Source organism: Artibeus jamaicensis, unplaced genomic scaffold (assembly GCF_021234435.1).
Source record: "Artibeus jamaicensis isolate MK-2021 breed Jamaican fruit bat unplaced genomic scaffold, CSHL_Jam_final contig_468, whole genome shotgun sequence".
Taxonomy (NCBI): Eukaryota; Metazoa; Chordata; class Mammalia; order Chiroptera; family Phyllostomidae; genus Artibeus; species Artibeus jamaicensis.
This window is the reverse complement of record NW_026521846.1, coordinates 577283-604268: the sequence shown is the minus strand read 5'-3', so window position 1 is coordinate 604268 and position 26986 is coordinate 577283. Positions and strand designations below refer to the sequence as shown.

Genomic DNA, 26986 nt, shown 5'->3' with positions numbered 1-26986 from the left:
TATTGAATGCTAGCCTCATGGCTGGGTTTCCTCCTATCTCATCAGGTAGAACTCAGAAGAGAGAGGTCACAATCCTGTCTGTGACCACCTTGGGAGAAGTGCAGACATTGGGCTTTTATCCTTGGTTTGACATACCCTGGGGATTCTTCTGACAACAGTTAGAGGATCATTTGAAAAATAAGCCAGATCATGTCTGCCCTCATTTTGTTTTTCTAAATGAAGCCCTGACCTTCCTTTCTTCCTCCTGTTTGTCTTTCTTTCCCTCCACCCTTTTCTCCTTCCTTCCATCTTCTTACCTCTTCCTCCTCCTCCACTTGTTTCTCCCTTCCCCTCTGCCTTTCCATCTGACGTTTTCTCTATCTGGAACACCCTTCCCAGCTCCCTGAATCCTCATTTCCCTCAGTATCTGCTCAGCTGTCCATCCTGGTAAGCCTCCCCTAAGAAGCACATCTCCCCAGTGCCACTATTTCTTTTGTCCTCCTTCTTTCTCCAGCCTTATTGCCACCTGGCCTTATGTGTCTGTTGCTTTTGTTCATTTTCCTCTAGAAGGTGAGCAGAGCCTTCATTTTCCTAAGAGCTATTGGAAGTTAAGTTGTTCCCTTATAACTGATCTTCAGGGCTTCCCTTCAACATATCTCTCAGCTTCACAGGTTGGTGAATTTACAGAAAAGCCTTCCTTAGAGCTGGGGGGGGGGTTACCTATCAGAAGAGGGGATACCACACCTGGGTACCTGCCAGTGTACACCAGGGTCTGTGCCATGCCTCTTCTCAGTAAGTTCTCACTGGGGCCACATGCAGTTGTGGACAGAATACACACGCCACAGTGTATAAAAATAACTGCCCCCACTCCATTCTGGAAAGCTTGTGCCTCAAAGAAGGTATGACCCCTTGTCCTCAAGGATAAAGTAATCCAAAGTCTGCACAGAGGAGGCAGCAGTACCCCAGTAAAGAAGGACTCGGGTATAGACTCTGAACCTGGTTTCTCCCTGGTAGAATCCCTAAGACTGGTTCCACCATGGATCAGCTATGCCATATCTCCTCCCCCAACTTCCTTCACACAAAGTCCCATTGGAAGTGTTCAAGGTCCCCACTCACCCTTGCCTTGTTCTTCAGAAGCAGCTGCTTCTAGTATCCTATCTACAGAAGGAAACCTAGAGCTCAGTGAAGTCAGGAGACTGTCCAGGGTTTCCTGGATGGTACATGGGGATCTGACAGCAGCCCATGTGGGTCAAAACTCTGTTTCCCCCCTGCCAATTTGTTTCTATGAACTCAAGTTTCCATATCTGTGAGGGAGGCCATGGCTATGAGAAGAAAGCACAGTGATGTCTGTGGTTTTAAGTAACAGCACTTAAACTATATTGTTGAAATTGAATTATTGCTCTCCTCATGGAGTTTAAAGGTACCAGGACTTACTGTGGTTTCTATACTTTCCTGTGTGTTGAGATTCATTTGTGTGTTTTGAATGTGTTAGTTGGTTAACAGGGAATTCCTAGTCTGTTAAACTAATAATCTTAATATTTTATTTTAATTGTAAGGCACCTATTTCCTTTTATTCTGTTAACACATGCAATTAAAACAGGACACATTCAGAATTACAGAATGGATGCTATTAAACCAATAAGAAATCATCATCTCTTGTTATTGGGCCATGTGACTCCCTGGGAATGTTTGATCCAAATAAAAGTTGAATTTTTATTCTCAACTGGGGTAAAGGGGGTAGTTTGACAGATAACAGCTTCCCTGGAAACCCATGTACAGAGCTCCACTAGCGATGGAGAAGCAAATACTGTTAGGGGTAGACAAAGCTACACATGCATGTTCTCCAGGAAGGTGCTCAAAAAGTCATCAGCATGGCTTTTTGAGCACCTTCAAATTAGCCTGATAATTGCCAAAGGACATGAACCCAACAATTTCCATATAAACAGCCTGCTTGCTGAGGCTGAGATATCATGGAAAATGTTCTGTCCAGAAATTCTGGGATAAAGCAAGCTGTGTGAATGTATAAGTTGCTCTCCCCACCACAGCACCACCAAGCATCATTATTTCTGGGTGGGGGGACTATTCCTGCCTCAAAGGAGAGCTGTGGTGACAGAACGAAATGGTAAGTGGGAGGTTGCTCTGTGAAGAGAAGGCTTGAGATGCCTCCAGGGGGTGGTGTGAAGAATGTGTGTTGGATCAGGGGCAGAAGGCAGGGGGCAGGGGCCAGGGAATAGCATCAAAGGGCAGACACATGGGGGAGGCTGTCGTTTGAGAATAGTGGAAGTGCATAGTACAGCAGTTAGACTTTAAAGGGAGTTTATATGGTGAATGTTTAACTTCTGGTGGCCTATATGCAGCCTTTCAGGGCCACCACACAGACCACTGCTTCCAGGGCAGAGGAGGGTCCTGCTGCTCTGAGCACCTGGGAATGAGTGGGCTAATGTTTCAGGCCAGGCTGCATGAAAAACTTGTATCTTACACTCACCACGGGGCCCATGGGGACTGGAAGGGCTGAGCAACAACAGATACCTGTCTCCATCACTGCTCACTTGAGGCACAGACTTAGTAAATGAACTGACTGGTGGCATGATACGTACCCTTTAAACTGCCTCTCTCTCTCTCTCTCTCCCTCTCTCTCTCTCCTTTGTCTCTTTTTCTACACCTCTCTTCCACATTTCCTCCCTCTCACTGCTGAACTCCAAGCTCTTAGTGAAATGACTCTATTAATGCTATTAAAATATCCTTAAATTTCACATTATGTAGATATATTTAGATATATGCATGCATATGTGTTTCTACAAAAGTGAGCTCCCCACACATTAGCCCTTAGGTAGTAGAGTGAACAGGTATTGGGTCCAGCTGAAATGGTTTCTTTGGGAACCCTGATTTGGATGCTGTCCCTTCAAAAAGTCAATGGGGCATCTGCATTAGTTATCCCCGCAGGGACTTCGGACAGAGACCACATCTCCTTCTCCTCACTGTCCATAAGGTTGACCAGCTACTTCAGCTGAGAGCACTCCAGTCCCCTTAAGTGACCTGTGGTGCATAACTCCTCAGGTCCCTGGCTAGCCCATGCCAAACTAGAATGGACCCAAGCAAGCAATTGGTCACTCAGAGAACTCTGACTCTCCTTGGTTACAATGTCAGAGAGCCCATGGGTGACCCAAAATAGCATACACCTAGAAAGTGACATGTGGGGCAGGCAGCCGTAATTTTTTGTCAGAGAGGTAGCATTTGCCGTGGGAGTGCTAGTGCTCCAGATTACCTGCTGCTTCTTGGAGTCCTTGGGGCCAGCACTGAGTCCCTCAGGCCAAGGCATTTCCTACGACTTGGGCAATAGCAACAGAAGGCAGAGAAGAGAGAGGCAGAAAATGTACTGACAAGATCATTGTTTATGTATCAGACACATCTGTGGCTGTGCTGTGTTGTCTGTGTGATCTTCAGGAAGTCACTTGACTTCTCTGAGCCTCAATTCTCTTATTTAAAAAAAAAGATTGTCATTTGGCATAGATGCTATGCAGATTAGAGATGCAGGAAGAGCCCAGCAGCATGCTTGCAACGGTTACTTTGATACATGTTACCTAACTGAGTGATGGCAAGTGGCTTTTGATATTATGTAACATATCTCAAATTAATGTTGGGAGACCCTTATCAGGCAGGGCCTTTGTAAGACTCCACTCCTGCTGTCTGCATCTCTTTTCAACCTATCTTTGTCATCTCCATCAATTCTTCCAACTGTGTCTGGTGCAGATATCCTGGGAGCACAACAGAAATCTTTCTGCCTCTAGGTCATCCCTGTCCTAGCAGTCTCTCCTTCTGCCCACAGGAAAAGGGACTTGTCATAATACAGTGGGGCGGGAGTAGAAAAAATAAAAGCACTTGATGTTTACATTCCCAGTGAAAAACCAGATAACACTGTAGAGCAAGTATCAGAGCACACAGCTCCTAACCCAAAGTGGGCACCAGACAAGTAGTTATTCTTTCCCCCCATGAAGACTTTGCCTGAGTCAAACATTAATGCCTATTGTAGAGGCCTGGCCAGAGGTTGCAGACATACCCACTCCACAGAGGGCTCCATGGTATCCACCCCACATCTCCACCTGCCATGTGGCTTCTTGTGTGAACATACAGCTCATTCTAGGGGGGTGGATAGAGGACACAATGAATGATTTGGAGCCATGAAGGAAGTCACAGCAGAGGTGAACCTGGTCTGTTACACATCTAGTGAATGGGTCTCAGGAGAATTGTGGGAGAGAATAAATGCAATGACTTTTGAATGAGTGACTTTATAGAGGGAGGTTTGCATCATTTTCCCTTGAGAGATGGCTCATAAGCAAATGGTATTTCTCATTGATATGGCTTGAACCTTGTATGAAATTAGTCCTAAGTATTGATGTTGAGAAAGCAATTTTGAGGTTTCATTTATACAGTGTGTCTATCCTGTGTATCAATGCATCAGTCAAAAGAATGAAATTATTGTGAGGTCACATTAGTAAGATGTTTAAAAATATCATATATATCTAAAACTGTTTTACTTAAAAACATAATGATACATGAGCATAAAGCATCAGATAAATTGTATTATCGTAGTGATGATAATGATCTTACAACTGGAATGCTTGCAAGTATTTTGATGGCATTAAAATATAGATTTCCATTACATTTTTAATTTAGATATCCATGGGGTGTCCCACCATGCTGTTTGATTCACAATGACTAGATCAAAAAATTAATTAGAAATTAAAGTTAAATCAACTGGCTCAGTTTTTCCGAAGTATAAACAGATTGTACAAGACAAGAAGACATTGTACGTTTAGAAACTTCTGATATTTGGCTTCCTGAGCTGTTCGTGTGAAATGTAATCTATTATTTGTTTATCCATCCATTCAGCTGTCCTTTGGTCTGCCCATCCACTCATCCAGCAATCTATTTACATCTCTTCTGTCTATAATCATCAGCTTCCCTTATGTAGGTTGGCTCCACACTTAAGGATTCTGTGAATTGATAATAGGCCATCTAACTAGTGTAAGTTGTTTCAAAAGATCATCTCTTTCATACTTCTTTTGCCAGCAGGCCTGGGCAGGATGCTGACCATTGGGAGTTGAATGAGAGAAGCTATGTACTGTCAGTGCTCTGCTTCTAGTAGTGTTCAATAGCTTGGGGGTCCAGGATGGATGCTGAGCAACACAACACACCTTGCCCTCCATAACCAAATGCAAGGGGCCCAATCAGGTAGGGTGGCCCTTAGGAGAAGCATGGAGGGATGGGGGCTGATCATGTTCCATCTGACCTAGGGCTTTCTGGAGACCAAAACACATTGGGGAGGAGGTGAAGTGCATTATCCCAGCCAGGCCTTACTTAGCTGTGGAGGTGAGTAATGAACAGATGCAGAGACAAAGCTGCTGTTGGAGAGAAGCTCCTTAATGGAGAAGTATTCTGCAGACAGCTCCATGCTACTTCCTCCCCATCACTCATCAGAACTGATAGGGCTTCAAATCATGGTGCAGATGAGCTGTGAGAGGAGGCTCAGCTAGATGGAATAAACTAAATCTCTAGTCTCCTGGAAGCAGCCTTCCTAATCACAGCCCCTCTAAGCCTTGCTTGATGTGTTTGGCTTCCCAGATCTGAACTTTGTGTTAAATATAAGAGACACAAAGGACAGCCCAGGCTTTTGGTGCTCAGGGGGATCTGGTGGCCAGAATCAGTAACAATTTAGATTTTAGCTCTTTGAACTTGGGGACCAGCCATGTTCATTGCTCATCTGTGCAACACAGAGTCTTGATGCATAGTAGGCTCTCAGTATATTTACTGAATGAGTGAACAAACAAAGGAATGCAGGAATAAGCGTTGACTTGGCTTAAATTAGTTCCAAAGGACTAATTAGGGTCATGGACAAAGGAAACTTTATTAGTTGTTCAGGCTCATGGGATAGAATTGTCAATTATTATAAAATACAGAGCCATGCACTGTATGGGACATGCATACTAAAAACTACCTATTGCTATCCCAAGCTCAAATGTAACTGGGAATTTTGCGATTTTATTTGCTAAATCTGGCAACCCACCATGAGGAGAAGTCATTGATAAACATATGATCAAAACACAGGCTCCCCCAATCAGTCCATCCTTTTTTAAATTAAATTTTAACTTAAGTGCAGTAAGACAGTTTTTCTGACATATCAGCTTGTGCAACTATTTCCTGAAGTGTGCACATGTGCACACACATGATAAACATGTATACACACCATGGCAGTGCCCACATGGTATACATTTGGATGACCTTTACAAGACAAAACAGGGCTGAAGGGTGGGTGGTATGAAAAAGTCACAGACTTCCACATTGAGCTGAGCAAGCAACTGAGCTTAAAGAGACAGAAATAGACTATGAAGTCCCAAATATTTTTAAGTTTTTTTTTAAAACTTAAATTTACCTACAATAAAATTGCCTTTTTGTATGTAGACAGTTTTTTGAGCTCTAACATATGTGCAGCTTTGCCTAACCACCACCATAGTAAAGACATAGGTAGTTCTAGCACTCCAGATACTCAAACAGCTACTCCCTTTCCTTCAAACCTTCCCCACCCCTATCCCTGACATCCATTGATCTGTGATCTGTACCTATGGTTGTGGCTTCTCCAGTATGTCATATAAATACAGTTATCCATTATATGTACTTTTGAGATTGGTTTCTTTGCCTCAGCAAAATGCTTTGGAGATTCATCCATGTTGTTACACATATCAATAGATTTTTCCCCTTTATGCTTAACAACATGCCATTACGAGATGTGCCACAATTTCTTTTAAAAATTTTTTTAGAGATTTTATTTACTTATTTTTAGAGAGAAAGAAATGGAGAGAGAATGATGGGGAGAGAAACATCAATGTGCGGTTGCCTCTCATGTGCCCGCTGCTGTGGGCATGGCCTGCAACCCAGGTCCTGTGCTCTGACTGAGAATCAAAACAGGGACCTATTGGTTAGCAGGCCAGCACTCAATCCACTGAGCCACACCAGCCAGGGAGAGATGTGCCACAATTTCTTTATCCAGCTACCCACTAAAAGATCTCTGGTTTTTTTTTCCTGTTTTTACAATTATGAGTACAGCAACTATAAGCATACATGAACAAGTTTTTTTGTATGAACATAAGTTTTTGTTGTTTTAGGGTAAATACCTAGTTGGGGAAATGTTGGGTCATATGTACTGATTAATTTTATAAGAAATTACCACAGTTTTTCAGAGTAAATGCATTGTTTCAAGTTCTCATCAACAATATATGAGCACTCTTAGTTGTTTCACATCCTTGTCAAATCTTTGTATTACTGGTTTTTATGTTTTCTTTTTAATTTTAGAAATTCTAATAACTGTAGTATTTGATTGTGATTTTAATTAGCATTTTCCTGGTGATTAATAATACAGAGCAACTCTCTGTGGGCTCATCTGCCAACCATCTAACTTCTACAGTAAAATGTTTTATTAAATCTTTTGGGCACTTCTTAATTGCATTGTTTGCTTTCTTACTATTGACCTTGAGTTCTTTATAGATTCTAGATACTAGTACTTTGTTGGATATATGATTTGCAAATATTTTCTTCTAGCTTATACTTTGTTTTTCATTCTCAACAATTGTTTTTTTTACAGGGCATAAAATTTTAATTTTGCTTAAGTCCAATTTGCAAATATTTTCTTTAAGGATTGTACTTTTATCTAACTCAAAGTCATGAAGATTTTCTCCTATGTTTTCTTTAAAAAGCTTTATGGTTTCATATTTTATATTCATATCTATTATTAATTTTTAGTTAATCTGAGGTAATTTCACTGGGTTAAGATACAATTTTGTTTACATATTGGTAACCAACTGCTCCAGCACCATTTGTTGAAACTTCACTGTTTCTCCATTGAATTTTCTCTGGATTTTTTCAAAAACTAATTGACTATATTAGCCATAGTTATGTGAATCTGTTTCTGGATTCTACTTTCTGTTTCACTGATCTAGATATCTGTCCCTTTGCCAATATCACATATTGTAATTACATGATAAATTTTAAAATTGGGAAGCATGAATCCAATTTTATTTTTATTTTTAAAAAATGCTTGGATTTATAGTTCCTTTTCCTTTCAACATAAATTTTAGAATTTGTTTATTCATATACATGCATAATCCTGCCAGAGTTTTTATTGGAATTACATTGATCTTTAGACCAATTTAGGAAGAGCTGACATCTTAATCATACTGAGTCTTCCAACTCATGGTCATGGTATGTTTCTATGTTTAATTAGATTTTTACTTTCCTTCATCAATATTTTATAATTTTTACCCCAGTAATCCTGAATATTTTGTTACTTATATGAAATACACAAGTGTTTTAATTTCTAAAGCATTATTATTTTTCAAATTCTAGCATTCAGTTATTTATTACAAGGATATAAAAATTCAGTGGGGTTTTGTGTGTTAACCTTGTATCCCGCAACCTTGCTGGATACATAGTTTCAAGAGTATTTCTTTAAATTTTATAGGATTCTTTATGTGGACAAATCAGGTCATCTGTGAGTAGGGACATTTTTATTTCAATTTTTCCTATCTGTATGTCTTTAATTTTCTTACATTGTTGCCCTGGCTACAATTCACATTATAATATTGAAAAGGAATAATAAGAGTTTACCTTTTTACTCAGTTCCTAAACTTAGGGAGAAAAACATTTATTTTGTCACCAAACATGATTTGGTTGTGGTGTGTGTATGTGTGTGTATGTGTGTGCATGCATGTGTGTGTGCATGAAAGAGACAGGGGCAGGGGACAGGGAGAGAGAGAGAGTCCTTTATCAGATTAAGAAAACGCCTTTATATTACTGTTTTGCTGAAAGTTTTTGTCATGAATAAATGTTAAATTTTGTCATATTTTTTCAGCATCAGTTGATATGATCATATACTTTTTTTTAACCTAATATGCTATATTACATTGATCAATGAATAATGAATCAATTTGCATTCCCACTTGGTTGTTGTGTATTTTTCTTTATATATTGCTGGATTCAATTTACCATTTTGTTGAAGTATGTTATGTCTATATTCATTGGGAATATTGACCTGTAGTTTTCTTTTTTTATATTGTCTATGTGTAATTTTAGTATCAGGGTAAGCTGGCCTTAGAAAATAAGTTAAGAATTGTTCCTTCTTCTATTTACTGGAAAAGATCATGTAAAAGTGTTATTTTCATCTTTAAATGTTTGGTAAAATTTGCCAATAAATCCATTTGGCCCTAGAGTTTTGGGGGGAAGCTTCTCAACTATAAATTCAGTCTCTTTAAAATATATAGGTCTTTGTGGGCTATTTGTTCATGAGTGAGAGTTTAGTTTGTGAGGGCTTTATAGTTAAATAATCTGCACCCCCCTGGAGCCCTATAAGAGGGATGTTTCCACAACTGAGTAAACTGAAGCACTGAAACCTAAAAACGTTGTCTGTGGCAGAGCTGGCCTCTAAGCCAGGATCTGAGGCCAAAATCTACCCCTCACTCTGTGCATTCTCACTCTGTGCATTCTACTTCTTCATATGGTAACAGTCATAACCATCAGAATACCTTTCAGTGCACTGGTGTCTACAGTTAAATTTCACTGTGAAGAATAGGAACAGAGGCAGTGTGGGGAGCAGGAGGTAAAAAGAAAAGCATTCACTTTTAAGTTCAGCCCTGGCCCCTCCATGCTAACAGGCATGGTGTAGGCAGATCCTCTTACTTGTGGGCTGAGCAAAAGACTTTTACGAGTTGCTCCCATTGCATGGCAGTTAGAGTAGCCACAGCTTGACTAGTTCCTCTGGGTCCTGAAGATGAAGAAAGATATAAGTACAGAAACTGCAGGGTACTTAAGTCACTCTCAACTCCCACCCTATTCCTTCATATCCACACTATGGTAGTTCTGAGAACTCAGCAGTCCCACACTTAGGAACACTGAGATAACTCTAAGAAAAGACTAGATTTATGTGAGAGTCTGTTAAATGACTGATATATGAGAAAACACACAAACACACATAACATGGACCCTGGGCAGAGAGAGGGGTGATATTTGAAAGTTCAGGACAATGGAAAGATTCATAAGTCAGGAATGGCATGGCCAGATGGGCACTGAGCATCCTTCAGGCCAAACCTGCACCTCTCACTTTACATCTGGAAACACTGAGAAGAGAGGATTCAATTTGCTGAAGGTCTTTGTCTAGGTTACTTCTGCTGATGCCTATTCTCTCCACTCTCCTCTTTACTTTTTTAAAAGATTTTATTTATTTATTATTAGAGAGAGGGAAAGGTGGGGAGAAAGAGGAAAAAAAACATCAATGTGTGATTGCCTCTTGCATGTTCCCCAATGGGGACCTGGCCCACAACCCAGGCATGTGCCTTCACTGAGAATTGAACCAATGACCCTTCGGTTTACGGGCTGGCATTCAATCCACTGAGTCACACCAGCTGGGGATCTTATTTTAAATTATTAAAGAGAAAAACATTATGATTTCAGGGGAATCCAGTACCCTCATGTAATCTCCTAACTTGATATTTTTTCCTCTTATTAGAGTATACCTTCTAGTAGTTTCATGTGATCTTTTCCTCAAACTGATCACCAACCAACCAGAACAACATACTTCATACATACTCTTTTACTAAAGAACATGGCCAAGGGTGGAAAAGGCCCCAAGGGCAAGAAGATCACCCTCAATGTGGCTAAGAATTGTATCAAAATTACATTTGATGGGAGAAAACGCCTTGACTTGAGCAAGATGGGAATTACCAACTTCCCCAAGTGTATTCTGAGACTCAGCGATATAGATGAGCTTGATCTTAGCCGGAATATGATCAGGAAGATCCCTGATTCAATCTCTAAGTTCCAGAACCTACGGTGGCTGGACCTGCACAGCAACTACATTGACAAGCTTCCTGAGTCCATCGGCCAGATGACCACTCTTCTCTACCTCAATGTCAGCAACAACAGGCTGACCACCAACGGGCTGCCCGTGGAACTTAACCAACTCAAGAACATCCGTACTGTGAATTTAGGTTTGAACCACCTGGAAAGTGTGCCCACCACGCTGGGTGCTCTAAAGGAGCTCCATGAGGTAGGACTCCACGACAACCTGCTCAATAACATCCCCAACAGCATCTCCAAGCTGCCCAAGCTAAAAAAGCTCAACACAAAGCGAAATCCCTTCCCCATGGCAGAGGAGTCTGATGCATTCATAGACTCCATCAAGAGGCTGGAAAACTTATATCTGGTCGAGGCCAAGGATCTGTGTGGGCCATGCTTGAGAAAATGTCAGCAGGCCCGAGACAAGCTGAACAGAATCAAGAGCATGGCTGTGACAACACCAAGAAAAGCCATCTTCAGTAATTTGGTCTCACCCAACTCTATGGCCAAGGAGTCTCAGGAAGATTGGAGGTGACCTTGGACCCAGACCCTGAGGCAGAAAGAAAAAATGGAGGGAGGGTAGATGACAATGGGCTGCATCCACAGAAAATTGAGAGATTGCCTTATTACTGCAATAGTTACTCCAGCCAAGCCCATAAAATACCTTTCCCTGCCATGTTGGTTTGTGATTTTGTTGATTGAAAGGCTTTTAGTTCTTTGCCATTGTCTTCTCCACACGTGCACACCCACACATGAGTAAAGAAAGGGCTTTCCATCTCACTTTTGTTTCATAACTCTCCTGCCTGCAGCCCCATGGCCTGAGCAGTTAATGTTGTTAGCACACTCTTAGTCTCATTATCATACATTTCAGGACTAACCACCACCTTTCAAAAATGGAGCTTGTCCTGTGGATCTGTTTGGAAGCAGAGCTTCAAATACCAGGGATCTCAGAGCATGGGTGCTAGGAGCAGATGGGCATTTAGCCTTAGATGGAACAAAATTAGGACACAAAGATGGGCAGGTATTACCATTAAGTATTGGCAGGTAACATATTGGGCTCAAACCAGTGCCATCTTTTTCTCTTATCTGTGTTTGCATAATATGCTCTAGGTGCTTTCTGTAGACTAAACCTCAAGACCTTAACTGTGAATGAAAGAGGTTTCACTCCTATCTTATTCTGTCCAGTTCTTCTCCAGACTGTTGTAGGAGTAGGGAAAGAAAGGCTACAGGTATGAGTCGGCACAGTCAATAAATAAATAACCCTACTAGGCACTGTGCTTGGTGCAGAAACTGTATCCAATGGGGAAAAGCTTGGCTTATCCTGTGCAGCCTTTAGGGAAGACCTATTGAAAGCAGACAGACAGAATGCCATTATCTGAGGAAATTAGGAGATCAGGACCATGTAGTGCATAGGACTGGCTTGGCAGAGAGAAAGTCAAAGACTCAGCGGTTGGCCAGATGTAGGTTCAGGGCAGCTGTTCTTCTTGCCATTTTCTTGGGCATCTCACTTAAATTTGGTTCCCCCATCTGTAAGGTAGGAATAATTCATCTTCAAATCCAAGGGTCATTATGTATCTAAAGCAAACACCACACAGTGTAAGTACTCAATAGAAGTTAATTCTTTTTAAGAGCTGGAGCTTTGTGCATTTCAAGGCTGAGGTACTACTTTGGACACTGTCCCTCTTTATACCAGATCTTTAGACAGAAAAGACAGGCATAGAGTCAGTCCTCACAATAGCAGAGAACTTTCACTGTACCACTCACTCAAACCTCCATACTGCATAAAAGGATCAAGAAAAAATATATTTAGGAAAGCTTTAAAAAATTAATGAAGAATTTTCTGTGTTGGCAGCCAGTTCTGTCAAATGGAAGCACTGAGAAAAATGCTGGGTTCAGTGGGACTATTTCTTTTTTCACATTATAAACCACAGCAGACTGCATACTTCACTTCTTTACTTCTCATTGCTTATTTTCCTTTATAATGCTTAGCCATTGTCTTTCTAAGATATAGATTAAAAATGTCCTTCTCAGCGTTCCCTCTATTAAATGTTTTCCATTATAAAAGTGACAAAACCACACTGTAATTTTAAACATAACAGCTTTTAAATAGATGCAATTCTACAGTGTGAGCCAGATGTAATATTGACAGAGTTCCTTACTAGTTATTCTGCTGTGTGTATTTTTATGTAGTTAAAATTACAGTATTCGCCTCATTTTCATCTTTCTTTGAAACCTGTGTTGTTGCATGGTCTTAATAACCATAATTTCAAATATCTGCAAGATAAACATAAATATACCTAACTATAAGTTATTATTGAGCATTTAAGTGGTTTCCAGTTTTTCACTAATAGAAACAGTTTTGTGATGAAAGCCTGAATGATTAAGATTTTTGAAATATGTTGCATTTTTTTCTTGGTATAGCTCCATTACTGCAAATATTGTGTTGAATGGTATGCTTTTTAAATTTTTTAGTATTTATTTATTAATTTATCTTTAGAGGGGAAGGGAAGGAGAGAAGGAGAGAAATATCAATGTATGGTTGCCTTTCATGAGTCCCCTTGCTGGGAACTGGCCTGCAACCCAGACATGTGCCCTGACTGGGAATCAAACTGCGATCCTCTGGTTCACCCGCCCATGTTCAATCCACTGAGCTACACCAGCCAGGGTGAAGGGTATTTTTTTAAAATGTTTGATACATGCTATCAATTACCTTATAAAAAGTTTATGCATATTCATATATCTACCAGTAATATTTTAGAGAATCTAAAATATTTTACTGTGTCCTTGCCAGCATTAAATAGCATCCTTTATACTTTTCCCTTTGTTTAATGTTGGATAAAATTAAAAGCCCTTTTGAAGATTAATGGAGCAGTTGTGTCTGTGATGTACATAGTGAGACGTCATGCCAGGAGACACTACTGGTACATTGGGCCTTGAACATGTTCTTATGGTAGACTTCTTACTATGTCAGCCACTTCATCTCTGAGCCAAGAAGTATAGAATCTCCTTAGAATTAGTGTGCCCTTTTTATTTATTGAAAAGGATCAGCAAAGAACTGGGAAATAAGTAAAAAAGATCTCCCTTTGCCCCTAGGAAGGATCTTGGCCTGCACCACAGATTTGCCCCTCTATTTGCTCTCCACCCTATTGCAGCACAGTTCTTTCTCTTTGCCTGTCCTCAAAATCCTTCTCCAAAGTACCACTCTGGATTTGCTGCCAACTGAATGGTTGGCATGCGAGATGATATTTATTTGCCAGCTTTGATATAGGTGCTTTTTATGCTTTCTTTCTCACAGCCATATCTTAGGAAGAGTATTTTTTTAAATCTTCACCCAAGGATATGTTTATAGCTTTTAAAGAGAGAGGAAGGGTGAGAGAGAGAGATAGAGAGAAACATCAACGTAAGAAACATCAACTGGTTGTCTCTCATACATGCCCCAACCAGGGATTGAACTCACAAACCTGGGTATATGCCCTGACTAGGAATCAAATCCACATTTGGTGTATGAGATGATGCTCCTACCTGGCCAAAGCCACCCAGCCAGGGCAGGAAGAGGTTTTAAGTGTATTTAATTTCACCAGCATTGAGATCAATTGACAGAGGGCTTTGGTTTTCCATTAGCCCTTAGATACCTTAGGTAACATTAGATACCTTGTTAGCCAGGAAACCCTGGCTGTAAGGATGAAGCAAAGAATGGAGGTAAAAATCATTTAGGAATCATTTTCTATATTTTGTTTCTTTTTCTGTCAAAGAAAATGTTTGTTGTTGATGTTTCTTCATGCTCTAAAATACCACATTAATCTTTAGCTCCTGAATACTGTAGTAAGCCTAAAAACACTTGATAGGAAAACCCTGGGGTTTCTCTTTCCTTAAACAGAATGAAAGCTTATTCCACTAACCTACTCATTACCCTCTCTGAAAGCCAGTTGTAACCTAGGTGACCCATGTATGACCTCTGTCCTTGTATTTTCCCTCTGTGATCTGGAGTAATTGCCTCTGCCTCTTGTGTCTCTGTTCCCAGGATAGGCTCAGCATCTCCCTAGAGTAGCTTATGGCAAAAACTTGAAGACTGATCAGCTAACACGAATAATCAACTCTAAAGAAGAAAAGGTCTCAGAAGGAGAGAGTGAAAGGGAACATTCCAGAAGCCAAGCTCCCCAGTGCTGGCCAAGCCATAGACTTGCTTCTTAAATTCACTATGCCTCTCTTTGCTTTAGATCATCCATGTGTGAAAATGACTGTGGAAAATATTTTTCAAATATTCTTCATGTATATAAAGAGAATATTAAAGAAAATAATAGATATAAATTATAGACAATTAAAATTTTAAAGAAGACATTAAGACTTAAAAGACTTATGGTCTCTACACTTCACTCAACCTGGTAAAATTTTGACACCAGTTGCCTGTCATGATTTATGTATATATAATGTAATATCCCAAGCAACTAAAATATATACAAAAATTCATACAGAGAAATACACTAAAATACTATAGGTAAATCAAAGTAGAATTTTAACAAATCTTTCAGTGATGCACAGGTAGGAAGGGAAAAGAAAACACATGTGAACAACAGGGAAAAGAATAAGAAACTAGAAATAAAATGGCAGACTTCTGTCCTAACATTTTAATAATTACATTAAATGTAAATAGTCATCTTTATTTGTAATGGTTCCAAACTATAAACAACCAAATTTCCCTGAATAGGCAAATGGTTAAACGCTATAGTACGTCCATACCATAGAATACTCATCAGCAATAAAAAAGAACATAGTAGTGACACATTCAGGAACTCAGATAGATCTCAATGACATTATTCTGAGTAAAATTGGCCCATCTTCAAAAGCCACACACTCTATGATTCCATATGGAGAACATTTTCTAAATGACAAAAATGATAGAAATGAAAAACAAATCAGAGGTTGCCAGGCTTTTAGGTTGATGAAGTGTGGTAGAGGGTGGGCTTGACCACGAAGTGGTAGCACAAGACATAGCTTGGCAGAAATAAAAATAATTGCATGTGGTGGTGGTGATGGTGATTACACAAAACTACACATATGATAAAATGACAAAAAAAATTGTGCACACATATTGTACCAATGTCAATTTACCACTTTTGAAATTGTACTATAGTTACATAAAGTGCAACTACTGGCAGAAATTAAATGAAGGCTGTGTGGGGACCTCATGTATTATTTTTGCAACTTCCTGTGAATCTGTAGTTAATTTAAATAAAAAATTAAAAACAATCTGACAACCCAGATGCAGCAAATAAACAGATCTCTGTACATGTGTGATGTGTTCATTTATGAGTAACCCTGGGGAAGATTATCTGCTAAGAGCATCGCAAAGAGTTAAGGCATTTCAGGACAAAGAGCACCTTTACCTCAGTTCACCAAACTAATCTAAATTATCCATTGTTCATCATGTCCTTGAAGGTCTCTGAGAAAGCTGCTGAAATAAAAGAGAACATCTGCCTTCTCTACCCTTGTCCTAGGCTTTTTGGAAGAGGCTGGGCCCAAAAGCAAATGGGTGAGTGGGCTTTGAACCAGTGAATTTCTGCCTTCACAGTTCTGGGTTTCTGTACCCATGTCCCTAACCCCATGGAAGCAACCCACCAGGTTGTTCAGTTCACTCTGGTTCCATTGATCCTACTCTGGACCCAGGTCTGAGCTAGGTAGTCTCTACAATCACACTCCCAGGGTTGTGCTGTACCAAGAAGCCTATGAGCATGTTTCTGCACTTGGTAACAAAGCTGCAGCTCTCTTCACCCAAGTAATTGTGTGCATCATAGACAAATAGCCTCTCAGTTGGTCAGCCATGTCAGTCTCTAGAGAGCAAGATTGAGGATCAGATTGGGGAGGAAGAGTACATCAATTTTAGCCTCCACACTGCCAGCAGTGGTGCCTCTGGACTATTACTGACTCTCTTGGAAGGTCATCTTCTTACAGGTATTTACAGCTTCTTAGGGTTTGATTAAGTTCTTTGTCTTTCATTATTTTCAAAGATAATATATAAAAGGAAATTCTGACAACATTGAAATATAGAACTTTGTGCCAAAAATGCATTTAATTCTAAACATTATTAAGTAAGCTATGCAATTGAGAGAACACTTCAGAAATTAGACACCCAGGTACAATAGGGTCCCAAATATCAGCATTGTCTCACACCCAACAACTTCCTCTAAGTCCAGGACACTTCTGACTTGATGACATATCAAGTGAGTATTTTATTTGGTCAGAGGCCACAGCTACAGAAGAAGGCCTTTAGCACATTTGAAGATTTGTGCTGTGTGAGTGTGGAAGAGGTAGATAGACATCCTAATCTTGTATCTGAGTTTTTCTAAATTGAATTTTCTAAACTCTCCACTCAATATGAACTGAGATCAGTGGGAAGCAATGCAACTGAGCTAGATTATGCTAGCTTCTCAAAGAAATGTCTGTATACAAATAAGTCCAAATGTTAGGGCCCTACTTTTTCAGAGAAACAATATAGAGAATTATATTCTGCAGTGCTCTTTCTTCAAATTTTATAAAAACAAAATTAACTTCTTTGGTACCCACTACCTTTTAGGCAAGGGCGCAATTGATATTCAGTGACCAAAGAAAATATATTTTGTGAGGAGAAATATAAAAATCCCCTTGATTCTTGTTATTTGTCACTGGAAAATTATGTAACCCAACACAACAGCTTTGTTCTTTTATAGTTTCAGGACAATTACAATAACTGGATGACTTCAGGTTTATGATCACATTTACTTTTTTGCTCCTTTAAAGGAGTTCTGGGATAATGTTTAAAAGATCATTGCACCTTATATTTAATTTTGAAGCTTTTTGCATACCTTTGTGGAAGGCCACAGATAACTCTAATTGTCAGGATATATGTTTATTTTCACTGACATTCCAAACTAAGCTGTCCTTTCCCTATAACTTCAGCTATTCTTGCTGTTTTCTGGCTGGTCCCCTCACCTCTCAGCAGAGCCTGTCTGTGTCTACCATGAAGGAGTTCTCTGGCTGTCATGCTATCCAAGGGGTCTAGCTAGTTTTAGAGTAGAAACCCCTGTCAGCTTGCAGAGCCCAGCAGCCCACAGATGTTTGATTATGCTGCCATGCTGCTTTCAGAATGGCCTAGTCTTGTACCATGGGGAGACGCAGGTGGATTACAGATCCTAGGCTTATCCAAACTTTGCAAGTATTTTTCTCTTCAGGACCCAGTCTCACGAAGCTCCTTGGAATTCAATTAGGAAAGCTGCCATGACCACTGGAATTCTAGGCAAATCTCTGGTACTCAAAGACTCTGTTTTCCTATGTGTGGGGGATGGCCTCCAGAGGGGCTAAGTCAGTCACCAAGAGCTGGAGGCTGGAAGTATGAAAACCTATAGAACAAGCCAAGCATCTTGGACCAGTTGAAAACTCTCAGAATGGACCATGCACCTTATTCAATGCAGAGAAGCTCATGATCACTAGAGTGTCCAAATCACAGCTTGTCATTTTTAAAGACTAATAGTAGGGACTAGGCATCACCCTTGGAAGTCAAATTTAAAAATGTCAGAAACATTGGCCAGCCTAAGGCTGGGAGCTACCACTGCCTCCCCATCCTGAAGTTCTAAAGGTATGCAGGGGCTCTTGAGAGAGGGCAGGAAATGAGGGAGGCCAAGGAGCAAACTATATCGAAGCTGCCTGTTTTTAATCAATCACTCCATAAACATGCCCCCAAAAGACAGTAGGTGATTCTTAAACTAAGCAAAGAAATTCGAATTTATTGAGTACCTACTCTGAGTCCAAATTGGTTTGATCCCAAAGGACATGGCTGGCTGTTGCTGCACAGCCTCACCTGTGCCCAGGTTTCAAAGCCTAGCACCAACAATCTGGCTGGGGCTTCCTTATTTTGTCAAAGCTCCCCTTCTCCTATTTCTTGGAACACTATGCATTGTTCCCAACTGACCTTAGCAGCTTACCCATTTTGTATTTTCCAAGCATCTCTATGCTTGGAGTTATGCTGGTGTTCTGCCAGGGAAGCATGGAGTGGCCCTGGAACATCCTGCTCCAATAGGCTCAAATGGCCACAATGAAAAAAAATTAACACAGTGGAAATAAAATCCACAGACTGCCCAACTGTCCCACAGGTGCAAAGTGGTACACAGGTTGGTGTCTAGGATTATCCCTATGGATGAGTGAGAAGTAATTTCTGCACATTTGACTCATCCCCAGGGCAAGAATGATCTGTCCCACTTGGCAGTAATTTTTGTATAGACAACCAATATAGTGGCCATAGCCATAGTTTAGCTCCTCTGTTCCTCATGTATATCTACTCTCTCTCTATCTGGGGCAGAAATTTAGAACCTTACCTGTGTGGATAAAGGTACACATTGTTGGGGCAGAGCACCTCTAAGACCCTGAGGACAAAATAGAAATGGATAGGGTACTGCTCACAGCTGTAGGGACAGCTACATGATCACTGAGAGATATTACACACTTAATACTTTATAAGAGGGTGATCTGTAGAGACAAATGGGGTTCAGTGAAGTGACCTGTTTCAAAGTTGATGCAAAAAAAGAGGAGTTTCAGGGAATGAGAAAATGGACGTCTAACCCATGACTGCTGCAGTCCCTGGGGGAGGAGCTTTCTGGTTGGAGCAGTGGATGGCCATCTGCTTTTGCTGACACTTCAGCGTTCACCCATCTTATGGCAACAGCACCTGGATCTTCCTGGGAAACCTCCATATCCTCAGTGTGGCCTCTACTATTGTGTGGGACTGACTCCCCAAGCTGGGTGGGCACCCTGACCTGGCCTATGAAAGAACTTGATTGGTTCTGGAATGAGCACTAACCTAACTTGGGCAGATGAAAATTACCTTTGGGGACTTTTGCTGATATTACTGGGACAGAGCATTCCTTGTGTGGCAGAATTCCTATGTAATTGATTACCAGCCTGATGCTTTTGGGGGGCAGTGATGCCCTTCTGCTAAGAGAACCTGCTGAAAAGAGAGCTAGTCCAGAGGACATTCTCACTGCGAGATAGAGAGCAACAGTGTCCTGAGGACTTCCTGACACCAGAAAATAAACATGCCTGGAGCCAGACCTATTTTGGCCTTTAGGTATGTGAGGTGATGAATCTTCTTTTCTGCTTCAGTTAGTTTGAAATGTCCTTTCACCACTTGCATTGAAATATTGCAGAGTAATCCAAGTATGGAAATTAAGATTTATATGAAACATAAACAATATGAGATCACCAGGGCTAATATTCAATTTATATATACAATTAGGTTTCTACTATTATTGAACTTTACCAACTGTTCATCCAGTACACTTGGTAAACAGCTACTCCACCTCTGGTGGGTTCCTGCTACCCAGGTCTCCTAGACCATTGCCGGGCATGTCCTAGACTTCTTTATAATCTGCCAAGTAAAAAGGTATTGCCTGAAACCACAGGGAGCTTCTTTTGGTGGCCACTCAGATGGATATTTCGAAGGTCATTAGTGACCCCCATGTTGCAATCAATGGTCATTTCTCAGTTCCTATCTTACTTGGCCTATGAACAACACTTGATGAGTAGCACAGTTGACCACTCCTTCCTCTCTCTGCTTATTCCTCCCCAGGTCTTTAACTACTAAAGGCTGATGTACCTCAGAGACAAACCTCTTGTCCATGTGTACTCATTCTCTTGGTAATCTTACCCAGTCTCATGCTTTAAATACTATTCCAAACTTACCTCTCACCTGGACCTCTCCATGAACTCAAAATTCATTTATCCTTTGACCAACATGACACATCTACCTCAATGCCTGGCAGGCATCTCAAAGTTAACATGGTCCAAAACAGGATTCCTCTGGTTACCACACCCAAAAATAATTCTTCCTGTGTTCTTCCCCATTTCATTTTGCAACTCAAACTTAAATCTTTGGGCTTATCCTTAAGTCCTTTCTCTCACAGGCACATGGTCCACACTTGATTTGTCAACAAAGGCCATTAGAGGTACCTTCAAATCATTTCAATAATATGAGCACTTTGCCTCATCTTTGTGGTCACCCTCTGGTTCTAAGTCATCATCTCTCACCTGGATCACTGCAAAGCCTCCTAACTGGCCTCCCAGCTCTGCCTTTATCCCCCTGTGATCTATTCTACAACAGCAGACAGGTGAGTCTTTTAAAGTATAAGTTGGCCACACCATTCCTCCAATATGCCAACACCGTTACTGTGAACCCCAAGGCTTCCATGAGCTAGCCCTATTATCTCTCTCACCTCTCTTCCCACTGACTCCCAGCTATCAACCACTCTGGTCCCAGCCATGCCACCATGCTGTCCCTGCTTTGCTCTTCCCTTGGCCTGAAATGCTCTTTCCCTAGTTATTTGCATAACTGGTCTCCCCATTTTGTTCAGGTCTTAAATTAAATAGTGTCCCCTTACTGACACTATTTGCTGAGGTGTCCCCTTACTATCCTGTCTAAGATTTCAGTACCTATTTCTATCTACTGTATATTTTATACTTATTATCTAATATGCTTTGTATTTCATTTATTTAAATTGTTTTCTATCTTCCTCAAGAGAATATGAGGGCAGAGAAGAATTTCAATATTTTGCTTATTGCTCAGTCAAGTAGTGAACATCACATGTAACAAACTATCAATAAATAATTTTGCATGATTTGGTGGCCCCCATTCCATAGTCAGTATAATTATTTTGAATACCACTACTGGGGAAATCCCTCCCTCCCCTATCCCCACACACTCCTGGAGAAAACTAGCAACGAACATCTATCTTCCTTTGTTCTCATTCCTAAATGACCCAACTGATTCCCAACTTTCCTTCTGGAAAACTGGGTACTTGTAAGGGGTGCCTTGGGAAGGGGCTGTAAGCATTTCATTGCCTGGGAAATATACTCCATACCATAAATTCATAAATTAAATATGATTCACACACCATCATACATGAATTTCGCTTCTGAGCTTTCTGAGAGCCTCATATAGGAAGGGCAGTCCTGGAACTGCTCACAGCCCTGCCTGAGGGCCTGACGCCAAGGCTGCCCTGGGATGGCACTTCTTTGGTAACCTGCTCCCACCCACCACAGGCAGAGGTCTGCTCCCTGCTATTGTGGTCTGAAAAAGCCACAAAGCATATGGGACATCCTGTCTGGTTCAGAGGTGTAATTGGCAGAAGGAACTTCAGGAGCAGGATGAGAAAGTCTGGGGTGAGGGAGAGAAAACTAATGAGAAGGTGGGTTGGCGTGTTTTTTTGCCTGACAACTTTACAGTAGGATCAGGCAAATGAAATCAAAGCAAGGCTAACACCATGCCCCCAGAGCATGGCTGGACCTCTCCCCACACCATTACCTTAGATTGATGGGTTCCTCCATAATGCTTTTCCCCTTCAAGCTGGGTTGAAAAGAGCAGAAGCTAAACAAGCAAACAAATTAAAAAGGATTATTTTATCAGCAGAGATGAGACCCTTCTACCACCAGGGAGACATTTTCAGAGCTAGGCTAGAGCTTTGGTTCTTGACCCCCCCGGCCCCACCCTACGTCCAGGCTGTGAGCACTGAGAACCAGGCCTGGGTACAGATCTGAAGCACACACAACACCTTCAAACCTTGCACACATATTCAAAAAGCATTACACATTCAAGCCTTGATAATACCAATCATAACAATAAAACAACAGTTACAATAAAAAAAAATATGTTTCAGATACCTCCTCTGGGCCAGGCACTTTACATTTCCATTGCCAATTTCACAAAATACTGCTATGATCGGGGGGCAAATGCAATCTTAATTTAAATCTCCCTGAGTAGGGTGGGGTACAGGTGGGCAAGGTTCATTAAATGGGCTATAGATGCATGACTTCTAGATTAACTGTAAAAAACTTTAACACCCAGATATCACAAGGAAAAATGAACATGATATTCAACATTGTGTGTCTATTCCTTTAGTGTAGTCTAAAATGGAGCTTGAAAAAAACTTTAGAGGCAATATAACAGTAGTTCTTGAAAGAACCTCAAAGGGAAGCTCGTAGCTAATGGAGATGTGCCCAGACTGGTGCACACAGACTCTCTGCAGGACTTTTTTTCGTGCACATTGCAATTGGCCCTGGTGCCAGTGACTAGCCAAGGCCAACAGGAAGGCAAGGCTAGAACCTCTGAGCACAAAATGTCCTGGGACATTCAGGTCAGGATGTCAAATCTTACTTCACAACTTCCTGCCCAAAGTGGAGCCAAACATCCCTGCCCCAACTTCTGTGTGGTCTGCTTATAGCTAAGAAACTACCTTTTCTTCTGTCCCTTCTAGATTCTCTCTATAAATCTCTAATTATTTATAAATTTAAGAATAATAAAAATAAATACATATCAGTATGAAATGTTTTGGCTTACATTTCTTAGATTGATTAATCTATTTGGAGAAAAAAAGCTAAACTAAAACAGCAGACTTCTGTCTTTAAGAAAAAGGATGTTTATGCAGAAGTGGAAAATCAGGGTTTGGAATTCTTTCCAATGAGATATAAAATTAGAACAACCTAAAATTGGCAACTGGAGTAAAAAAAAGTTTAAGCCAAGAAAAATTACTTGGAAAGTTACAATATAAAGCCAGAAAATTCTGGAAAGCCCATTAAACAGCCAGTTTCTTAAATCTGTTGTGTCTGCACATTTTTTTCCTCTCTTTAGGAATTACCGTCCTAAATTACTATATTTTGCCATGTGTAACATGCACCCATGTTTTTGGCCTGTACTTCTAGGAAAAAATCTTTTATTTTAATTTTTAATTCAATTTTTATTTATTTATATTTAGAAACAAAACCAGTTATTATATTCCAAGGATTATTTTGCATACAGATATCATTATTGTTTTCTAGAGTTATACTTTCAAACCATAAGCATAAATAAAAGAAAAACAACATTTATATAAATGCAGAATTAGTACTACCCGTGTATAATGTACATCCTTACTTTTCCCTGAAAAATTTGGGCAAAAATTGTGCATTGTACACAGCAAAACATGGTACTTCAGTCCATGAAAAGGAGCCTGTTTCCCAGGACATAGAAAAGGTGATTCTCTAGTTTCCTGTATACTTTGTTCCACAATTCATCAGCTCTGTGGGTCAGTAATCTCTTCCTTGTGTCTAGCCTACATCCTCTTCACTGTGGGTTTGAACAGTTCTCCTCAGAGTGAGCTGAGCAGACTCTGTTCCTCTGCTCTCAGCTCTGGGTCAGCTTCCTCTGAGGGTTTTCAGATGCTTACCTTTTGAAGACTTTACTCCGATCACTGTTGTGGAAGACAAAAAACTTGGAATATCCATTTTGGATAAAGATCTCCAGGGCAATGTCCTACAAAGAGAAACCCATGTACTTATCCTGAAGTTTCCTCAAAGGCAATACCTCAGTCAACAGAGCTATTGGCAATAGATCATTGGGTATCTGTGTCAAGTGTGAAAGAATTTCAATCTAAAATGGAACCAGAGGATATGAAATGAAGACTCTCATGCAAGTGCCCCCAGAAGAATGGAACTTAGAAACTGAGAGACTGATTTCCTTTAAGTGCCTGATTTACAGAAGATTGAGACTTATCTCCTGACCAGTGAACATCCACCACATGGGGTGGGTCAAGGTCAGACTCAAAGATGGACTGCTGCATCCAACAACAGTCTGGTCCTCCTTCTGCCTAGCTGGAATGGAGTTCTCAAAGTTCAGTTCACTGGGCTCCTGGGCAGAGGAAAAATATTTGTAATGATTAGGCAAACCACTGTCCTCTACAGGTGCACACAAGAGCCTCAGATTTTTTTCTATAAACAGAAATATAAATAATGTGCAAATAGATGATGAATATAGAATCTATAGAAGCTGTGGCTTGCCCAGCAACCTTGAGTGCCTATGCTCAGACCTCCTCCTGGGATAATCCAGGGCTGGACCTGTGATGGCTTTGTGCACACAGCCCCCTGCCCCCCCGGTTGTGCACACACCACTCCCAAATCTGGCTTCCGCCACTCTCAAGCTAGCCAACCATCTGGAAACAGTCACCTGTTTGCTGGGGAAAAGAAGCTCACTTACTGATACCTATTTGCTACTATGTACTATCTGTGAGGTAAATATATAATCATTAAAAAATACTTTTTATTCTTAGTATATGCCCCTAAAATGTGCTAGGTCCTATATATGTAGTGGTAGAAAAGACAAGATGCAGTCCCCTGATTACTAGAGGGAAACAGGAGTCCAGAGAGGTGCCCCATTGTGTCTAGGTGGTGGGGTTGTGGTCAGGACTAGGTCCATGCTGGCCATATTGCCCTGAACCTTCAGGGCAGGACCTTTGCAACTCATCCGCTTCTCATTCAACTCTTGGTGAAGAAGTGCAAGAAGATCAGGCAAAATGAGAACCAGCACTTTGTGGGCAAAAGCAGTGGAGTGGCAGGAAGAGAGAGAGAGAGCTGGTCAGATGCCAGCAGCTTGCTGGACCTTTGTCATTTCTGATGCTTTTTAAAATGAGCACAACAAAGAGTCCTCCCTGAGTTGTAGTTTCAGAGAATAATAAGGATACCTCAAGAGGATCACAGGCTAAATCACACAACCAAAGAAATTTATGAATGAAAGGCATTCTTATTCTCTCCTTAGGGCATATCATTGCCCCTTGTTGGACTTTGCAGAACAAACACCCACAGAGAGGGTAGGCAGTGAGGGTCTGGCCCTTCTTTTCCTATGGGGTGGATCCTGATCTTCCCCTGCCTGCTGCCCGGGAGGCCCCTGGGCATGAGTGCAGCTTTGCTATTGCAGAGGTTGAGCTGGTAATGGTCAGATATGTCTGAAGCCACTGGGAGACCCACAGTTCTTCCTCCCTTTGCCACTGAGCTGATACTTCTAAACTGAGCCATTTATACTCTAGGTGGGACCAGAAGATTGGGCTGTGACTAGCTGATGGCAGAGCTTTGCCTCTGAAAGAAATATGCTGTTTAGTATGTGGATGAGCCCTTCAAAGACTCCCTGAATGTGGCTCTGGGACCCTTGCTGGAAGGAACAATCAGTACATCTCTAAACTGCTTGGCCCAGTAAATTACCAAGAACTTGGAGATAGGTGAGACTGTGGGGAGGGTGGACGGAGGGTGGCAGCCAGCCGAGAGGTCCATAGGATCAGAACAGGGCAGAGCAGACCAGCACTCAACTCTCAGGCATCAGCTCTGCCCTGGGACAATGGAGCTGCCCTGTCCAGTTTTCCTGAATATCTAAGGAAGATCTGGGCATGTCAAGGGGAAAATAAAACAAACAGGCTGGATTCTAGATGACATGGAGCAACAAGCTCCTGATAGTCAAGTGTCAGGGGCTGGAGTGAGAGTGAAGAAATGAGAACCCTGAGCCAGGGAACCAGACCCAACATAAGCCAGGGGAATGTACAGGTATGTCCCATAGGTCACTGGGCTATACATAGGCAGGAAGGGGTCGTGGGCATGTGTACCTCACATTCAGATGGGGCATTGATGGCACCTGGACCACCAGTCTAATGACAAGATGACCTTCCCCTTCCCCCTCTGGACGCATACCTGCAGGAGAAAGCGTGCTTGCCGGAGCTCCCTGAGGTCACCATAGCTGTGGCGCTGGCATGAGTAATGGTTGGAGGACCTGTCTTTGCTGCACAGATTGAAAATGAATGGATCACTGATGCTGAAAAGAAAATAAGACATGCAGTGAGAGGGTATCTAGTGGGCTTGTCCCCCTTCTGTCCCACAGCCATACCTGATTTTCTAGGACATACTTGGGATGCTACAGTCACTGCCGACCAGGGTGTCAGTACCCACTGACCTGATAAACCCTAAGCACCTGTCCTCATTAGCCCTGCCCTGGGGTGTAGGATGGGGCATCAGCCTCACCAGGTGAGTGAGCAGCAAGGGGACAGATTCCAGGACTGACAGTGGCACTGAATGAAGAGCAAAAGAGCACGCATGTACAAAATCTCTCTCAGTTCAGTGGTCCAAGTGGATTGAGGGGGTAGGAGAAGACTGAAGGAGATACCCTAGTCATATTTGGAGAAAATTCAGGCTCTGGAAATAGGGCAGAAATATGACAAGACCCGATAAAAAAGTTCAAGTTAGGCATGACCTCGGGTGGCATGGGGCGTGGTATGGTGACATCTAGTATAGCATGGGAGAAAGTCGTAGAGAA

The 26986-nt window shown here is 41.3% G+C and overlaps 2 protein-coding genes across 5 annotated transcripts in view; one reads left to right on the top strand and one right to left on the bottom strand.

The window, feature by feature from the left end:
* The window catches only part of WDFY4 (WDFY family member 4), a 362573-nt gene that overhangs the window by 84953 nt on the left and 250634 nt on the right, over positions 1 to 26986 (bottom strand). For all 4 annotated transcript variants that reach the window (XM_053667357.1, XM_053667359.1, XM_037167947.2 and 1 more), the window contains exons 45-47: positions 26368 to 26488; positions 24084 to 24169; positions 22187 to 22249 (exon numbers count right to left, since the gene is read on the bottom strand). In XM_053667357.1, the coding sequence (XP_053523332.1) occupies positions 22187 to 22249; positions 24084 to 24169; positions 26368 to 26488 (270 nt within the window). The remainder of the gene's footprint in view (positions 1 to 22186; positions 22250 to 24083; positions 24170 to 26367; positions 26489 to 26986) is intronic.
* LRRC18 (leucine rich repeat containing 18) lies at positions 10628 to 11395 on the top strand. Its single transcript, XM_037167950.2, has one exon. The coding sequence runs from the start codon at positions 10628 to 10630 to the stop codon at positions 11393 to 11395; it is 768 nt and encodes a 255-aa protein (XP_037023845.1).

What these genes read in the sequence shown, in the direction of transcription:
- LRRC18 (XM_037167950.2), top strand. Translation starts at nt 10,628, where the DNA reads ATGGCCAAGGGTGGAAAAGGCCCCAAGGGCAAGAAGATCACCCTCAAT.